At 48.6% G+C, this 19,392-nt stretch overlaps 1 protein-coding gene across 1 annotated transcript in view; it reads left to right on the forward strand.

Moving 5' to 3' along the window:
- The window catches only part of LOC126188170 (juvenile hormone acid O-methyltransferase-like), a 137,456-nt gene that overhangs the window by 46,874 nt on the left and 71,190 nt on the right, over window positions 1–19,392 (forward strand). The window contains exon 2 of the mRNA XM_049929685.1: window positions 15,060–15,433. Coding sequence (XP_049785642.1) covers window positions 15,066–15,433 — 368 coding nt within the window. The 5' untranslated portion in view covers window positions 15,060–15,065. The remainder of the gene's footprint in view (window positions 1–15,059; window positions 15,434–19,392) is intronic.

Here is a 19,392-nt window from a genome sequence, read left to right on the forward strand (position 1 = left end):
GACTGAAAACAACAAAAACACGAAAAAGATGGTGACGCGACTGCTGAGGGAAGCCTTGGTATATTTGAATACGTATCAACCCACTTGTGCCCAAGACTTCAGTTCAGACAAGGTTTAGCGACCGACGCAGTGAGCCCAGTACTAACATCCACACTCGCACTACTTTACAGGTGGGTGGTCGTCAAACTTCATTGCTAAAGAGCCAGTACCACCACTGTGGGGTGTCACCTCAGGCCTGACATACGCCGATCACATCAATTCGTAACTTACGTAAACTGTGTAGGGGCCCGCCAGTAGACGAACTGTAGTACTCGCGCCATAAATTCGCCTCCAGTCTCCACATAGTGAACGTAAAGAGCCGGCAGGAGGGAGGAAGGGGAGGTAGAAGTAAAGGCCACACAGACTTCTCGCGTGACAACGAAATAGCCAAAGCTGAGAGACCTGCGTTTCACCTGGCGTATAAAACATTCAAATAACTTCCGGGAATTCAGCCAGGTAACACTTTCGGCGACCGTCGATATTTCGGCGGGAGAACATCCCGCCATTTTCAAGGCAAACTGCAACACAGGCGACCTACATGCAAATTGAAAACCTCGGTTCTCGGACTGATGCAGGAAAGATAACACACACTCTGAACACTAGTGCCACCAAAGTTGACCAAAGTCAGAGTTATCAATAGTGAGACTGTGAATTCGCAGGTGAGGTAGCATTGACTCTGTCTCTCTGTTTTTTGACAAGGGAGAGAGCCGGATTCCAAACAAAGATTAAAGAGAAACCTCCATCCCTGTTAACGAGGTTGTTCGAAAATTTAATCGCAACTGCCTCCTTAACACTGTCCCAACAGATGGACGTGAATTCCAATATCTCGTTATTATATAACATGGGGTGTCCAGTATCCAAGCAATGTTCGGCAATAGCAGATCTACTTGGCTGCTGTAATCGTGTGTGCCGTTTATGCCCAGTACATTGGTCCTCCACGGTCCTTACAGTTTGACCAATATAGGCCATGCCGCAGCTACAAGGAATAAGATATACACCCGCCTTACGCAGACCAAGGTCATCCGTGACAGAACTCAAAAGCGCTCTAATTTTTGATGGAGGGCAGAAAATACATTTCACACAGTATTTCCGTAAAATAAGACCGATCTTGTTGGAGTGTTTCCTACGTAAGGCAAAAAGGCAGTAGACTTAAGTGTTGACTCAGAATTTTCATCAATCACCCGATGTACAGTTGGTCCATAGCGCAACACATGTTCAATCTATCACTATAACCATTTTGACGAAATGCAATTTCAACATGGGACAGCTCAGCTGGCAAAATCTCAGCGTCAGAAACGACATGGGCCCTGTGTACCAAGGTACGAAGTACCCTTCACGCCGAGCCAGATAGTGACAACTATTAGCCTGTAAGTATAAGTCGGTGTAAGTTTCCGGAGACTCCATGTCCCAATGATCCATCATCATCCCTCCTAACCAACACGTCTAGAAAGGGAAGGCAACCATCGTCTTCCACCTCCATCGTAAAACGAATGTTCGGTTGGATAGAGCTCAGATGCTCTAGAAAGACATTCAAATTATCCCTACCATGACGCCAAACAACAAAGGTATCGTAAACATATCTAAAGAAACAGGCGGGTTTCAAAGGTGCCGACTCCAATGCACGTTCCTCGAAGTCTCCCATAAACAAATTTGCTATCACAGGAGAGAACGGACTAACCATTACAACTCCATCTGTCTGATCGTAATAAGTCAGTGGATGTCAACACATGTCGAAATAGATTAGCTAATTGAGCACCAATTAACCGCAACGAATCAGACAGAACACGAGTGAAGAGAGACCACATCGAAACTCACTAAAATGTCATTCAACCGCACTCCCTCCAAACGACGCAAAAAATCTGAGTTCCTTATATGATGTTCACACCGACCTAATTGTGGACTCCAGAGATGACGCGGTCCCTTCACTCGTGTTACTCTGATTAGTTGCGGTTAATTGAGACCAGGTATGGTGCTAAATTAGGTACTCTTTCGGCATGTATTAACATCCACTTTTTATTCAATGACCAGTATTACGAGAAGACAGATTGAGTTGCGATGGGTAGTCCGTTGTCTCCTGTGATGGCAAGTCAATGCTACCTCACCTGCGAATTGGTAGTCTCGCTATCGATAGCTGACTTTGGTCATCTTGGGTGGCACTAGTGTTCAGTGTGTTATTTCCTGCTTCAAAGAACCCAGGTTTTAAATTTGCATATACTTCCCTGTCCGTTGCAGTTTGCCTTGAAAATGGCTGGTGTTCTCTCGCCGAAATATCAGCGGTTGCCGAAAGTGTTACCTGGCTGAATTACAGGAAGTTATTTGATAGCCAAAGCTGTTAGTTTGCCTTCTGGTATTGGACTTGGGGAATGTGTGTACTTCAGTCAGCGATTCTGGTTTGTTCATCAGTGCTGATAAGAGCTCAAGTTGCTTCCACTTGCGACGTTAGACCTCACCATGTTTTCCTCCATAGCCATGGCGTCGATCATAGTATCCGCAGCCTACATATCGTGTGGTGGCACCTTCAATTTTCGTCAGGCCACGACCCAAAAGAATGTAGCAAGGAGTTTCCTTGGTTTATCTACAATGGAATAGCTTTGCTGTACATCCTAATTTTCGTTAGTCATAATTACGTTTCTCCTTAAGAAAGATGCTTCTCCTTATTACTGCCTGTATGTACATCCCTATTGTTCCTTCGTGAGTACGTGCGTGGCGAGCACGGTGCCCTGAGCTATTGCAGCCTTCCTTCATTCCAGGGCTGCATTTCCTTGCCCTTCCCCTCCTTTCCTCTCCTTGCTCCTACCCCTTCGCCCTCCCCTCTCCCTCTTGGTGACCTTGCTTAAGTTGGCCCCGCTATCCTCCTGGTTCTGTTGGCTTTGATATTTGGTTTTGTTGCGTAATCACCTCATCCTTTTGGCTCTCCCTGGTCCCCTTCTGGGGTTTGACCTCCATTACTAAATATTTATTCCTTGGTGTGAGCCATTTGGGGAAGAGCACCTTACCTAGTGTCTGCCCTCCTAGTACATTCCACCTTTTCATTCATGTTGTCTGATGCTAGGGTGCATAGCCAGCATGGTAGCCAGCCCATGTGGTGGGGTCGCTATGTACCCTTTTGGTTGAGCCCCCTGAATACACAGGGATCACACTTCTGATACCTAAGCTGTGACCTCATGCAAGCCTTGGAGTGGCTGCTCGTCATCCTGGAGCATCAGAACTCCCGGCAATGGCCGCCGTGCCAGACGGCCCTTGCTGTGGCTGGGTGGCGCACGTGAGGAGAGCCCCTGATCGGAATGGGTGGTATCAGGGCGGACGCTATGCAAATGAAACGCATACGGGTCGAGAACTCTGGCCGTCCTTCTGCGGCCGTCTCTCTGCGTGGAACTGATTCTTAGTGCTGCTTCTATTGCCCCTTCGGCCTTCCCTTCCGTGACTAGCCCATGGGAAGAGGATCAGGCCCGTCGGCTAGGGGCGAAACCTTTTCCCATTATCTGGTATGCACCAGGACTGATGGGGATACTTTAACCAATACCAAACCTTTATTCTTTGTGGAACGCAATGAAGACAAGTTTGGCGAAGTGGACTCCCTGAGCAAGATGCGGTCAGGTTCGTTGCTGATCAAAACTGCTTCAGCTGCCCAATCTGCAGCCCTTCGTACCTGTACCAATCTTGGTACAATTCCTGTGTCCATTACCCCCCACCAGTCTCTAAATATGATTCAAGGTGTGATTTTCACAGGGACCTCATCCTTCAAACTGATTAGGAACTTCGGGACTGTCTCGGACGGTGGGGTGTTCACTTTGTTCGGCATGTTCGGAAGTGGCCTAAGGACAATCGCATTGATACCGGTGCCTTTATCCTGGCCTTTGAAGGGATACCCTCCCTGAGAAAGTAAAGATTATGGTTTATCGATGTGATGTGAAGCTGTACATCCCCCCTCCTATGAAGTGTTTTAAGTGCTTGCATTTTGGACACGTGTCTTCCTGCTGTTCACAGGCCCCTCTCTGTGGTGACTGGACGTCCACTCTGTGGTGACTGGACGTCCCTGTGTTCCTCCTCCTGTGTGGCAATCAATTTCCACGTTCACCAGATTGCCTAGTATATAAGAAAGAAAAAAAGATACAGAAGTCCCTCAATCATTAAACCTACAGAGGCCTGTAATAAGTATACAGGTCTTCACCCTGTGTCCATGACATCTAGTTACGCTTTGGTTAAGTCTTCACCCCCCTTCCTCCCCTTTCCTTACCCCAATCCTGGACCCCTCTCCTCACCCTCCGTCCCCTGGGGCTCCCACACCTTCTCCTATGGGCGCTGCTCCCCCTCCCCAGCCGGAGAAGTGTCCCACTCCTTTGGCGTCTGCCGGTCAAGGGCGCCTCTCCTGGGATGCCCCTTCCTGGCACCTTCCAGTCCAAGGTCTGCTGCCACGCGACGACCGCGAGAGCCGCGGTCTGTCGGCCCCCAGGTCGCCTGGTCTCTTACTGTTCCCGATCTTGTTGCAGCTGGCTCCTTTATATCAGACAGCCCTCCTCGACCTCAGCCTGAAATGAAGAAACGTAAGTCCCAGGACAAAGAGCCTCTGGTGTCACCAGAGGTCCCATTCCCGGCTTCGCAACCGGATTCTGACGTGTCGTTCATGGATGTCGCCCCCTCCTTGTCAGTGACGAGTGGGGACCTGGTGGTATGTCTGGCTTTACTGTGTTCAGCCCCATTTAAATCATCGTTCTGTGGTTATCCAATGGAATTGTGATGGATACTATCGTCACTTTCCGGAATTGAAATCCCTTATTTCGTTTTACTCTGCAGCTTGTGTGGTTCTACAGGAATCTCGTTTTACTGATGCTCACTCACCGACCCTCCGTGGGTTCAGTGTTTCCTGTCTAAATCGGGTTGAACCCTTGCGGGCTTCTGGTGGCGTTTGTGCGTTGGTCCGTACAGACATAGCTAGCACATGGGTCCCTCTTCAAACTACATTGGAAGTGGTTCCTGTTTGGGTCCAACTGGACTCTGACGTCATGGTTTGCAACCTTTATCTCCCTCCTGACAGGACTCCCACACATACTGCCTTAACTGCCCTTCTTCAGCAACTTCTTCCTTCCTCATCCTTGGGGATTTTAATGCTCATCATCCCTTACAGGGGCAGTTTATTTCCATATAGATGAGATCTTCTCATTGACCAGTTTATTGCAGAACACGACTTGTGCCTTCTTAATGATGGCTCCCCTACTCATTTCATTGACAGCCATGGTACCTTTACTGCCATTGATCTTTCTTCTCCCTCTCTCCTCCCTTCATTACACTGGTCGTCACACGACGACCTTTGTGATAGTGACCTTTCCCGTTATCATCTCGCTCCCTTCCCACTCCCCAGTGGACAGGTTACCTCGTTGGTCGTTCCACCGCGCCGATTGGCCTCTATACACCGCACTGGTCGTGTTTTGTCCCTCTTTGTCGGGTTGTATTGATAACGTCCTATGTGACGTGTCTGACGCGATTGTTCGCGCTGCTAGCCTTGCTGTCCCTCGCTCACCTGGACCATTTCGTCGCTGGAAAGTCCCATGGAGGAGTATGGCCATTGCCATCCGTGGTCGCCGTCGAGCTTTGCAACACTTTAAGAGGCACCCATCCGTAGCCAGCCTTACTACCTTTTAACGCCTTCGTGCTAAAGCCCATTATTTAATCAAACAGAGCAAGCGGATATGTTGGGAACGATTCGTTTCTTCCCTTGGTTCTACTGTCCCTCTGTCACGGGTATGGGCTACACTTCGCTCTCTCCAAGGTTGCCATCGGCAGTCCGCCCTCCCAGGCTTTCTCCTCCCAGATGGCCTTTGTATGGACCCGTTAGTTCTTGCGGAACATCTTGCGACCCATTTTGCAATAGCATCAGCCTCCTATCCGGCTGCTTTCCTTCACTGGAAACAGCGGGCCGAAGCTTCGACCTTACGTTTTATCCCTTGTCAGAATCTTACAACTAACCTTTCACTGAATGGGAATTTCCTTCCGTACTTGTTCTCATGATACATACCACGCCCCAGACTCCATTCATAACCAACTGCTTCAACATCTGTGCTCCACAATGGCAACATCTTCCGGTGTTTAACCGTATCTGGCTCCAGGTTGACTTCCCTTCTCAGTGGAGTGACAGCATCGTGGTTCCTGTCCTTCAGACTGGTAAGAACCCACTATTTGTTGACAGCTATAGGCCAGTTGTCTGACCAATGTTGTTTGTAAGTCACTTCAACAGATGGTAGCCCACCGGCTCAATTGGGTCCTAGATTCTCACGATCTATTGTCCCCTTACCAGTGTGGCTTCCAAGAGGGATTGTCTCCGATCGATCATTTACTTCGCTTGCAATCTGCAGCTCGGCAGGGTTTTTCCCAGTGCAGTCATTTGGTTGCAGTATTTTTTTACCTACACAAGGCCTATGACACGGCCTGGCACCATCACATCTTACTTCATCAGTGGAGCCTTTGGGGTCCACTCCCGGTTTTTATCCGCCAGTTCATGTTCTATCAGTCATTCAGGGTTCGGGATGGTACTGTCTTTAGTTCTCCATGGACCCAGGAGAAGGGAATCCCACAGGGTTCTGTCTTGAGTGTCCTACCGATGGACTTGTGGTCTCTGTCGGTCCTTTGGTGGCCCATGCCTTGTATGTGGATTTCTGCATTTGGGTTAGTTCCTCTTGGATGGACTCTGCAGAGTGGCAGCTCCTGGGAGCTATATGGCGTGCCTCTGCATGGACACTCTCACATTGGTTTCAATTCTCTCCTTTAAAATCGTGGGTGGTCCACTCCTGTTGCTGTACTAAGATCCACCCTAATCCAGAGCTGTATCTCGATGCACAACGTTTGGCTGTGGTCCCACGGTTTTGTTTCCTGGTTTTTCTTTTCGTCAACAAGCTCACTTGGGTGTCCCATATCAGACTTCTGAAGGTAGGATGTTTCCGTAGACTCAGTCCTCTGCTTCCTTGCCCATTCCTCTCGGGTTGCGGACTGCTCCCTCCTTCTCCGTCTTTATCGTGCTCTAGTTCTGTCTCGCTTGGACTATGGTTGTCAAGTTTATGGTTCGGCTGCTCCTTCCACACTGCACGTGCTGGATCCAGTCAACCATCGTGGTATTCGTTTGGCCACTGGTGCCTTCCCTACTAGCCCTGTTCATAGTCTCCTGAATTGAAGCTTTCCCAGCTCCTGGTGTCTTATGCACTCGCTCTCCATTCGTCTCCCACTCACCCTTCCTATTGTATCCTGTTCCAAGGCCATGGACGTCACCCACCTGATTCCCACCCTCAGATGGGTTTACCGGTTGGGCTCCGCCTTGTGTATCTTTGCCATGATTTTCAGCTTGCTTCATTGTCCTGTCTTCTTCGCTCCCTCCTTCCCCGCCACCCCCTCCCCCTTCCTTGGTTAGTTCATCAGCCTCGAATTGGGATGGATCTCCGCCGAGGTCCGAAAGATTCCATCCCCCCCCTATGGTGTTCCATTCCTTTTTCCGCCGGATTTTGAGTTTCAGGATGCTGTTTTTTACACTGATGGCTCTAAATCTGCTGATCATGTGGGATAAGCCTTCACGTCCTCTGTTGGAACGGAAAATCATCTGCTGCCACCTACATGTGGGGTGTTTACTGTGGAATTGATGGCAATTTCCAAGGCTCTTCCCTTTATTAAACAGTCGCAACGCATGAGTTTTGTTATGTATGGACTCAATGAGTGGCCTTCTGGCTATTGACCGATGTTTTACGCACCATCCCTTGGTCTGCCATCCATGACCATCTCGCTGATCTCCACCATGCTGCTTGTTCCGTTGATTTCCTTTGGGTCACGGGCCATGTGGTTATCCCCGGTAATGAGCTTGCTGATAGTTCGAATGGGGGAGCAATCACTTTAACCCTCCTTTGTAACCCCTCCTGCAGTGGATTTATGGCTTCACATAAAATCCCACTACGCACAATCATGGGCCTACTCTTGGGAGGCTACCTCCCTATCTAATAAACTTCGTAGTATTAAGGTGACACCAGTCTCATGGTGTTCCTCCTTCCACCTCTCCCGAAAGGCCTCAACCACCCTGTGGCGTCTCTGCATTGGCCATACGAAGCTGACCCATGGTTTTCTTATGCGTAATGAGATGCCCACACTTTGTGGTTGTGGAGCCTTCCAGGCAGTAACCCACATTTTGGTGGAATGCTCCCTTTTGGCTCTGCGTACTAAGTACAGACTTCCCTGCACTTTACCTTTAATGTTGTCTGACGATTCCCGGATGGTCGAACTGGTTCTCAGTTTACTCTGTGAAAGTGAGTTTTATTCTCAGTTTTAAGGTTCTTAAACTTACTCTGGTGTTGGCAGGACGGTGATGGTGGGGTTGTCTCCCACTGTAAGCTGTGTTTGGAGATTCCCAATCCCCTCTCGGGCCAAGATCCTCTTCTTTCCGTTCTCATCAGTTTTTTCACTTTTTAGGATTGGTTAGTCTTCTTTTCCAATAAAAACTTACACATTCTAGCGGTTGAACGCTTTTAAATAGCAGGTGGTCTTGCCTCTACTGCATCAGAGGTGGATATTTCCTGCCTCTAGCATAGCCTTGGGGTTACTGTCTTCCTGACTTCCCTCATTTTGTTTTTACCATTGATGACACGACTTCACTTCTACGTTTTTAGCCTTTTGCCTTTTATCGTTCTGACTTTTCTGAGACGTCAAACTGTCTAAATGGACCACATTTGAAAGAAGGGACCGATGACGTTGCTGTTTGGTCCCTTCAACCCCAACCAACCTATTGTTATTTCAGCAGTATGTCTCTGAATGGTTTCTGCATTAAATGTCAATGTCATAAAAGAAAAAGCTTAGAACAGTGATTAGGCTGCAGTTTAAGGCTCACTGGACCTTAGATCCTAAACGTGCGTTTATTAGTCAAGATCACCACAGGCTACTTTCACACTTTAGTTGCTTCTATTTGTAGGCTATGGCATCGTTCTCTCGGACTGCTGTACCAAATCATTTGTAACAATTGACACAGACAGAAAAGTGTAATAACCCCTTCCCCTCCCCCTTACCCCCCTAAGACCTCTCGTATCCTTCATTGACATGGATCTGCACTTTGTCATTCTCCAGCTGTTGGGCGAGGTCACCCACCTGGCCCTCCTGGGTGCCTTTTCCTCCATCCTCGGTACAGTATTGCTTTCTGTGCTGTCGACAATAATGGACTTCTTAGCTTGTTTGTGCCTAATAGCCAGCACGCTAGCCATTCTGTTGTGGTGGAGCTGCCCTGTACCCTGTTCGTAGCCCCCTGACCACACAAGGATCGCTGTGCTGATATCTGCGCCATTACCTCCCCACATGTGCCAAGGAGTAGATGCTCATCCTCCTGGGCATGACTCCCAGCAGTGGCCATCCTGCTGGGTGGCCTTTGCTGTGGCTGGATGGCGCCCATGGGGAGGCCCCATCATAGGAGACCATGGAATCAGGGCAGATGCAAGCCATGATGTGTAGTATGTAATCTCTTGCTGGTGGTCAAACACCAGCAGTCTCTAAGCGGTCAGTCTAACTTCAGTGCTAAGAAATACGACCCAAAATTATCCCCCCCCCCCCCGACTTACCATGGGAGAAACGCCAGGATAAGAATTGTAGCAAAGCTCTCACCCTGGCACCTCGTATGTATGAGGATTAATTGGGAATCTTTCTTGTTAATGAAAAATCAGTTTTTTGTCGAGCATTCACAGGAAAAGTTTGGGGAGGTGGAGGGCTTGTGCAAAATGCGGTCAGTGTCGGTCTTGATCAAAACAGCATCCTCTGTCCAGTCATGGACACTACTCGCCTGTGATAAGCTTGGATGTTTGTTTCCATTATGCCCCATAAGAGCTTACATATGGTCCTGGGTATCATTTCTTACAGGGACCATCTTTTGCAGTCTGACGATGAGTTGCATGCCAATTAAGAGCGGCGAGGTGTAAATTTCGTCTGGCGCGTTCTCTGTGGTCGGAGGGATAATCAGCTCGCCACCAGTGCCTTCATCTTGGCCTTAGAGGATGACACATTACCCAAGGAGGTCAAGGCGATGGTCTACACTGTAACGTAAAGCTTTATATCCCTCCCCCAATGCTGTGCCTTAAGTGCTGGTAGTTCAGCCATCTCTCTTCCCACTGTAATTCCAGCATCACCTGTCGGGATTGTGGACGTCCTTTACATTCCAATACTCCCTGTGCCTCATCTCCCATCTGTCAACTGCAGAAAGAACCATTCCCCTTGCGCAGCGTACTGCAGGATTCTCCAAAGAGACAAAAAAATTAATGGAATAAAAGACCATGGAGCGAATGACTTACACAGTGAGGCTAAGAGAAAATGAGAAGCTACATCCTTTGCATATGATGGAAACCTACGCTGCTGCTACGACAAGTTCTACCATCTTCCATTCTGCTGCGTACAGTTGGGTCTGAGCTGCCAGACTCCACCTGCCCCTGTGATTGTGAGGGGGAGGGGCACTTCTGTTGCTCCTACACAACCTACTTAAGGAGCACCCCCCCTCCACCATATCAGGGATGTCAGTCCCCACATCTCAGCTGGAGAAGGGTAAGTTTTCTTTAGCTATCCTCACCAGGAAGGGATCCCTTGGGTCACTCCCTTCCCAGGTTCCTACCAGTGGCAAAGCTTACACCCACCAGGGGCTGAAGCAACCACTGGTGGCTGGTCGTAGGACTTTATGGTCCTCGGTTACTGAGACTGAATCAGTGAAGCCCTCCCAGCTGGACAAATGTAAGGAGCAGCGAGAGTAATATGAAAAGAAAGACCCCAAGAACCAATGCACTGCCGTGGCACCCATACCACAACTATCTACAAGCTGACACAAAAGTTTTCTGGGTTTGGTACTTTTATGTCGACTGACTCTGGCCGCGGAAGCCTACTCAATTATATCATCTACAAGCTGTCTGAGGATGAGGTGGAGATGGCGTCCACTGAGGAACTAGATATCGCTGGCGCTCTCACAATGGATGTCGATAGCACAGTTATTCATCTGGTGGCAGCAGGTGACTGAGGTGTAGGCTGCTCATCGTTTCATGCCTTCCCAGGCTAACCAGCACGTAATCCTCCAGTGGAATTGCAGCGGATTTTCCCACCACCTGGATGAGCTACAGCAACTGTCACACTTCACACCTGCTTTATGCATTGCCCTCCAGGAAATCTGATTCCTCACAATGCGGACCTCTACCCTCTGTGGATGTAAGGGATATTACTGGAACTGTAGCCAATATAATAGTGACAGGTGGAGTTTATATGTCCTGAACTCAGTATATGGCCCTCCAAACCCCTCTTAAAGCTGTGGCTGTCAGGATAAAGACGACACAGGAAATGTCTGCAATGTATATCTTCCTCCAGATAGTGCAGTACCCCTGAATGTGTTTGCTGCACTGATCGATCAAGTCCCTAAGCGCTTCCTACTTTTGGGAGATTTTAACGCTCATAACCACCTGTAGGTGGCGCCATGCTTACTAGCCGAGGGAGGGAGGTCGAAAGTTTACTAACTCGACCTCTGCCTCTTAAATACAAGTGCCCCACGCATTTCAGTGTGGGAGAGGGCACATATTCGGTCATTGATCCCTCAGATTGCAGTCATGGCCTTCTACCATCTATCCACTGGAGAGCAAATGACATGTGAGGTAGTGACCACTTTCCCATCTTCCTGTCACTCCCACGGCATTACGCCCACGGACACCTACCTAGATGAACCTTAAACAAGGCAGACTGGGAAGCCTTCTGTCACGGCTGAATCTCCTTCATTGCGTCATCGATGTTGTCGTTGAGCAGGTCACTAAAACGATCGTTTCTGCAGCGGAAAACGCGATCGCTCGTCCTTCAGGGTGCCCCAGACAGTCCCTTGGTGGGTGCCAGAAGTCGCTGAGGCAATTAAAGAGCGTTGGCGAGTTGTACAGCGACATAAGCGGAAACCTTCCCTAGAGCACCTAATAGCCTTTAAGCAGCTCCGTGCCCGCGTTCGCCAGCTTATAAAACGACGGAAACAGTGTTTGGAGAGAAGTCTTGACCATTGGGTTCCATACGTCACCTTCCATGTCGGATGAAGATCAGACGTCTTTTTGGGTACCAGACCCCAACAGGTGTCCCTGGCATTGACATCAATGGCGTGTTATCTACCGACGCAAACGTGACTGCCGAGCGCTTTGCTGAGCACTATGCTCGAGCATCTGCGTTGGAGAACTAACCCCCCCCCCCCACCTCGCCGGCCTCACACACCCTCAGACGGTGGAGTGGAAGTCCTCTCGTTCACTATACGCCACAGTGAATCCTACAACGCCCCATTTACATAGCGGAAGCTCCTTAGCGCCCATGCACTTTGCCCCGACACAGCTCCTGGGCCAGTTTGGACCAGATGGTCAAACATCTCTCGTCTGATTACAAGCGATATCTTCTCATCTTCAACCAGTTCTGATGTGATAGTGTCTTTCCATTACAATGGTGGGAGAATACCATCATTCCGGATCTCAAACAGGGTAAAAACCCGCTTGATGTAGATAGCTATCGGCCCTTGAGCCTCACCATCTTCCTTTGTGAGCTGCTGGAACGTATGATGTGTCGGCGGTTCGGATGGGTCCTAGAGTCACGTAGCCCACTGGCTCCATGTCAGGGCGGCTTCCGCCAGGGCCACTCTACTACTGATAATCTAGTTTTCCTCCAGTCTGCCATCCGAACAGCCTTTTCCAGACGCCAACACTTGGTTGCTACCTTTTTGACTTCTGTAAAGCATACGACATGATGTGGTGGCATTGTATCCTTGCCACACTGTATGAGTGGTGTCTCAGGACCCGTTCCGATTTTTATCCACAACTTTGTAACTCTGTACTTTCCGTGTCAGTCTTTGTCTGCTGTAGTTCCCCCTGTATTTAGAAAACGGCATATTGAGTTTGTGTCTGTTTTTAGTCGCTATTGCCGGTCTAGCAGCAGCTGTAGGGCCGTCGGTCTGACCTGTATACGGATGACACGTGCATTTCGTACTGCTCCTCCAGTTCTGGAGTTGCTGAGAGGCGCCTACAAGGAGCCATTCACAAGGCGCAGTCATCGGCTCTAGCGCACAGCTTCAAGTTTTCAGTCGCGAAGACGTGTCGTGTATTTGTTGGCGTCGCTCCGTCCATCCAGAACTTTACCTTAATGATCTGCTCACTGTAGTGGAGACATATCGATTCTTGGGACAGATTTTAGGCACCCGATTCACTTCACTATCTCACCTTCATCAGCTTAAGCGGAAGTGCTGGCAGCACCTGAATGCCCTCCACTGCATGAGCAACACCAACTATGGTGCAGATAGCTCTACGCTGCTGCAGCTCTACAGAGCCCTAGTTCAATGCCGCCTTGACTTCGGGAGACTTGTTTCCGTTTAGGTGGCTCTCTCAGCATTGTTTACTCGACCCAGCGCACCACTGTGGCGTTCGCCTAGCAACAAGAGCTTTCAGAACGAGTCTGACAGTGTCCTGGTGGAGGCCGGAGTCTCTCCATTGCAGGTTAGGCGTGCACAACTGCTCACCAGTTACGTTGTTCTCCTGTGCATCCGAACTAGTCTCCTTTCCCCAACTACGGCTGTTCATCACCCGCATCGGCGACCCAGGTCAGGGCTTATGCTTAAGATTGCGGTTAGCGTCTGGTCTCTTCTGTCTGGAGTCCTTCCTGTTACCTCTCCTCGAAGTTCAATCACGTACACCTCGATGGCTGCATATTTTTCTGGACCTTTCGCATGGCCCTATGGACTCGGTTAACCCTGCGGCTCTCCATTCTCGATATGTACTAGACTGGGGCCATGAAGTGGTTTACAGCGACCTCTCGATGGCTAATGGTCACGTAGGCTTTGCATATATTCGTGGAGGACATACTGAACAGCATTCCTTGCCAGATGGCTGCAGTGTTTTCATTGCAGAGCTGGCGGCCATATATCGTGCTTTTGAACACATCCGTTCATGCCCTGGGAGTCGTTTCTTCTGTGTGCTGACTCCTTCATCAGCCTACAAGCTATCGACCAGGGCTCCCCTTCGTTTTCCCTTGGTGGCGACCATCCAAGAGTCCATCTATGCCCTCTAACGGTCCCGTCGTTCAGTGGTGTTTTTCTGACCCCAGGTCATGTCGGAATCCCAGGCAGGGAACTTGCTGACAGGCTGGCCAAACAGGCTACTCGGAAACCGCTTCCGGAGATGGGCATCTCCGCAACTGACCTGTGTTCTGTCTTACGCTCCAGGGTTTTTAGACTTTGGGAGATGGAATGGCATAACAGTGCGCACAACAAACTGTGTGATTAAGAAGACTAAGGATGTGAGGAAGTCTTCCATGTCATCCTCTTGCAGGGAATCAGTTCTACTCTGCCAGCCCTGCATTGGCCCTCCGTGGCTAATACATGGTTATCTCCCCCAGTCAGAGCCCACCTCAGTTTCGATGTGGCTCACCAGTGATGGTCGTTCACCTCTTGCTGGACTGACCACTTTTAGTCACTCTGAGGCAGACTTTCAACTTTCCCAGCACCCTACCTTCGACGATGGGCGACAGTGCCTCAAGAACAGCTTTAGTTTTGCCTTTCATTCGTGAGGTTGGGTTTTATCGTTTGATCTTTTTTATCGCACTTCCTTTGTTCCTCCGTGTCCTCCACCCTAGTGCTTTAGGGTGGAGGTTTGTGTTGCAGAGTGGCTGTCTTCTTTTTATCCTTTTCATTCTTATTGTCAGCCAGCCATGGTAATCTTCCCCCTTGTTTTGATCTCATGTTTCTCACGTGTCTGTGGTTTCCTTGTCAGATTTGGTCTATTTTAGTGGTTGTTGCCCTTCTATCATTATTGTGGTTTTCTCCTTTCTTCCAGATGTTTTTGATTATTCTACTTCCACCCTTGTGTTTTTTAATCGGAACGAGAGACCGATGACCTAGCAGTTTGGTCCCTCGCCCCTCTTTTAAACCAACCAAACGTAGTGTCTCACAACACAGGATTACTCATTAATATAGTTTCTAGAGCATAAGCTATATAGATGAAATGTTAGAATTATTGCCATAAATGACATGTTTTCAGGTAGTCATGGAAGGTCTCCAGCATCAGCAGTCCAGCGTTCTGGAGAGGCAGCTAGTTCAGACGCTGCTGGATGAGGTGTGGCCGCGTCTGAGCTGGTCCGCGCCGTCTAAGAACGCGCTGGTCATTGGTTGTGCCACTGGAGAGACCATGTGTCTCGACCTGTTGCCGCGAATGCCGCAAGATGTTTTCATCGTCGCAGGCGACGGGAGACAAGAGATGATTAATGAGTGCGTAGCAAGATTTCCTTTCGATAACGTGGGCTTCATTGTCGTGGACTTCGGGACTCCTGACATCCAAGCGACTCAAGCATGGAACCTGGTGCCGTACACGAAGATCTTCAGCTTCTTCTACTTGCAGTCGATACGGGATCAGAAGTAAGCACCCCTCCGAGCAATCGCTTCCAAGCACGGAGGTCGTAGCTGCAGCTACACTGAGACAGTGTCGAAATGTAGGCCTGCCCTGCTCTGCAGCGGGAAAAAAGGGTTACCTGCGTGGTGTCTGCACGAGCTTGTAAGCATAAGGAAATGGTCTTACTGAAGTGCCCAAATCCAAGACAGACTGAGTGAAATTTACGGAGGCAGGTTGATGATGCATATCTGTTCCACTGGAATTCGAAAACCTCCGAATAATTCGTCGCAAACTGCGATAAATTTATGTACGCAGCTGCTGAAATTCTACTGTACGGTAACCCGACAAAGCGTGGGAGGCGGTGTTTCGTGGACTGATATTTAACCCCCACTTTCTTATTCTTGTGATAGTGAAAAATCCTCTCTGCCTGTGAAAAATGTTTACATGAGTACAGAAATTTGTGGGACATGTGCCTGCATACAAGTTGATACACCATTTTAAACAATCGTAAATCTGGCACCTCGAGCAAGATGTGGAACTGAACAAATTTGAGAAAAGGCTGTTTGGCTTTTATTACCGATAGCAGACGAACGCAAAATTTGATAATTATCGCTTGTATTTTTGAGAATGACCATTTCCAGACCCAAGGGTTCCCTACCTCCAATTTCAGATGAATCCTTCATCCCGGAATGTTCGTTTGTAATCACCACGGGCACACTGTCCAGCGGTTTACGGTAGCCATATGCTGCTAGTTCCGTGGAATGAATTTCATGTGAAGTGGATGGTCCTATTACGCTGTCAACGTATTCCACTAAACTCCTGTTGTATAATGTTGCTTAAAATCCGTCTTTTTGCAATCAAGACGGATTTTAAGCAACATTATAAAATCACTGATTGCTGTTATCCCATAAGACATTGTCTGTTTTTGCAAACTCCTGTTGTAGCCTGTTCACTCAAGAGTTCAGTATCTTTCTTAGGTCTTGTTCCATCTGGATACGCTTCTTCCAATAGACAGATGGACAGAAGCCAAACGGATGGATGCAGAGTGAGGATGACTGTTCACTGTGTTAGTGACTCACCGTAACGAACTGTGAAACCTTATCGTTAGGTTTCGAATAACCTTTCTCGCTATCAGTGAGAATGACGCTGGTTATCTCCTCCCTGTGAACTGTACTAATTCAACTGTGCGCAGCGGAGTTAATTAACGCTAATTTTCGACCCAGCAGTTGGCAGGGGTAATAACTTAGTTTCCTTCGTTCTTGTACACAGATATGACTGGCTATGAAAGGGATTTCGAAGGTCCGATAAATTCCTGAGTTTATTAGCGCAAGTGGATTCCGTTAAGAAGTTGCCAAGTAATTTAGTAAGTTATTCCATATACAACAATAACATAAGGCAAAAAAAAACTGAAGTGACTTACGGCTGACAAAAGTTCAGGAACGGGAAGCAGGTGAAGTAGAGCTCTACAAGACTTCAAATTTTAACTGACTCAAAACCGCAACTCGATAAGTGATTGCGTTCATACCTCGAATGTAATTTAACTACTGTGGCGTTCGTAGTGGCCAGGCAGACTCGAACTGATAGTGAAAATATTGACGGTTATTAAATTCATTGAGGAGTGTACCTCAGAGTGTGAATGCGCTGGCTGCGGGTGGCTCACGAAGTTCGGCTGTGGGGGCCCGCCGCCCTCGGACAAGGTCTTACCCCGAAGTCTGATGGAGTCTTCCCCTGCAGCGCCGTCACTGTAAACTGTCAAAGCTGCGTGCGGAACCCGAAGTATGCGCAGTGTGTAAGGCGCGAAGTGGCTGCTGCAGAGGGTGAAGTATCCGATCTGCAAACAGAACTTGAAGGAGCTCTACTCAGAAGAACGTCGGAAGTGAAAAGTTAAGCACGGAATTTGCATCAAATGTCGCTAATTTGCGTATTGAAGCATCGCCGGAATGAACAGGGGTTGCGTTCTGCTTCGGCACTTTCCAAAATGGTGATCCATAGACCTGCAGCGCTTATCCGTTCTGCGTTGTCCAGCCTTCTTCTCAATACGGAGAAAGAAATGCTCCACGACACACGAGACAACTGCGCCAACTAAAGGGATAAGACAAAATCAAAGTTAAGGCTTAATTACCCAATATTTGCGTCCCTGGCGGTCTTTCGTTCTGTGGACGTCGGGTCGTGATACAAGGTATATTTCTCTGCCTAACGTTTAGTTTCTTAATGCTGGAGACATAAACAGGCTATAAACGATCGGGAAGCAGTTTCGAACTCAAACAAGGTCAGCAAAGTCGTCCCCCCCCCCCCCCCCCCCCCCGGGGCTCACGGTTATTTCGTGCATGGCGCACACTGAGCCCAGAGCTATTGCAGCCAATTCTTCTTTCCCTGGCTGCATTTCTTTTACCCTGCCCCTTCCCTCCTTATCCTCGCTTCTTCCCCGTTGCCACCTCCTAATCTCCCGTATTCTGATTTATGTCGACCTGGCTGTCCACCTGGTTTCCTGTATTGGTTGCAATTTTCTTCCTTTTACCTGTTCTTTCAACCTTTTTGGCGTTCAGGTCCCCACTTGTGGTTTGACCTCCGTTTCAAAATTTCCTGTTTTCAGTGTCTCATATGGGAAAGAACTCCCTTCCTAGCATCTACAGTGTGGATTCCTCTCCTACCGTCCTCTTCCTTCCACATTGTAGCCACCTTGACCGTGCTAAGTCACCGGCACATGTAGCCAGTCGCTGTGGTGAGGCTGTTACATACACATATTGCTGAGCCCTCTGACAAGACAGGATCACACTGATACCTGAGCTGTTCTCTCCCCATGTATGGCAGCGAGCGGTTGATTATCTTCTTGCAGCACTGGAACTCCCAGCAATGGCAGCTGTGCCAGATGGCCCTTGCTGTGGCTGGGTGGCGCCCATGGGGAGAGCCCTGGTCAGAGTGGGTGGTATCAGGGCGGATGCTTGGTGCATGAAGCGTATCAAGCAACAAAAATCTGGCCATTCTCAAACGACCGTCTCTTCGAATGGTGAAAGATCCTTGAATGCTGCTTTGTATGACCTGTCTACACCATTGGGAGAGGGCCAGGCTCGCCATCTTGGGATGAAACCCTTTCCCCACTACTTTCTCTGTACTAGGACGGATGGGGAAACATTCACCGCCACAAAGCCGTTGTTTTCCGTGGAAAATACCGAGGAAAAGGTTGGATGAAGTGGAGTCTGTTAAAGGGAACCTCCCCATCGCACCCCCATCAGATTTAGTTATAAGTTGGCACAGTGGATAGGCCTTGAAAAACTGAACACAGATCTATCGAGGAAACAGGAAGAAGTTGTGTGAAACTATGAAAAAAATAAGCAAAATATACAAGCTGAGTAGTCCATGTGCAAGATCTGCAACGTCAAGGGAAGTGAGAGCTCAGGAACGCCGTGGTCCCGTGGTTAGCGTGAGTAGCTGTGGAATGAGAGGTCCTGGTTTCAAGTCTTCCCTTGAGTTCAATTTTTTATTTTCAGACAATTATTATATCACCAGTGTCGTATAGAATATATCAGACGTGTTTTCCTGTGGAGGAATCGGTTGACCTGTGACCTTGCGATCAAATGTTTTCGGTTCCCATTGGAGAGGCACGTCCTTTCGTGTACTAATTGCACCGTTTTGCAGTGCGGTCGCAAAACACACTAAACTTATTACAGTGAACAGAGACGTCATTGAACGAATGGACACATCATAACTTTGCGAAAATAAATTTTTCACTCGAGGGAAGATTTGAACCTCATTTCGCAGCTGCTCACGCTGACCACGGGACCACGGAGCTCCTCTGCTTACGCTCTCCTTAATGTTACCTATATCACACATGAACTACTCACTTTGTATATTCTGCTTATTTTTTTTCATAGTTCCACACAACTACTTCCTGTTTTCTCGATTGATTTGTGTTCAGTTTTTCAATGCCTATCCACTGTGTCAACTTATAACTAAATCTGAGGGGGGGGGGGGTGTGCAATGGGGA

This window comes from Schistocerca cancellata, chromosome 5 (genome assembly GCF_023864275.1).
Source record: "Schistocerca cancellata isolate TAMUIC-IGC-003103 chromosome 5, iqSchCanc2.1, whole genome shotgun sequence".
Classification (NCBI taxonomy): domain Eukaryota; kingdom Metazoa; phylum Arthropoda; class Insecta; order Orthoptera; family Acrididae; genus Schistocerca; species Schistocerca cancellata.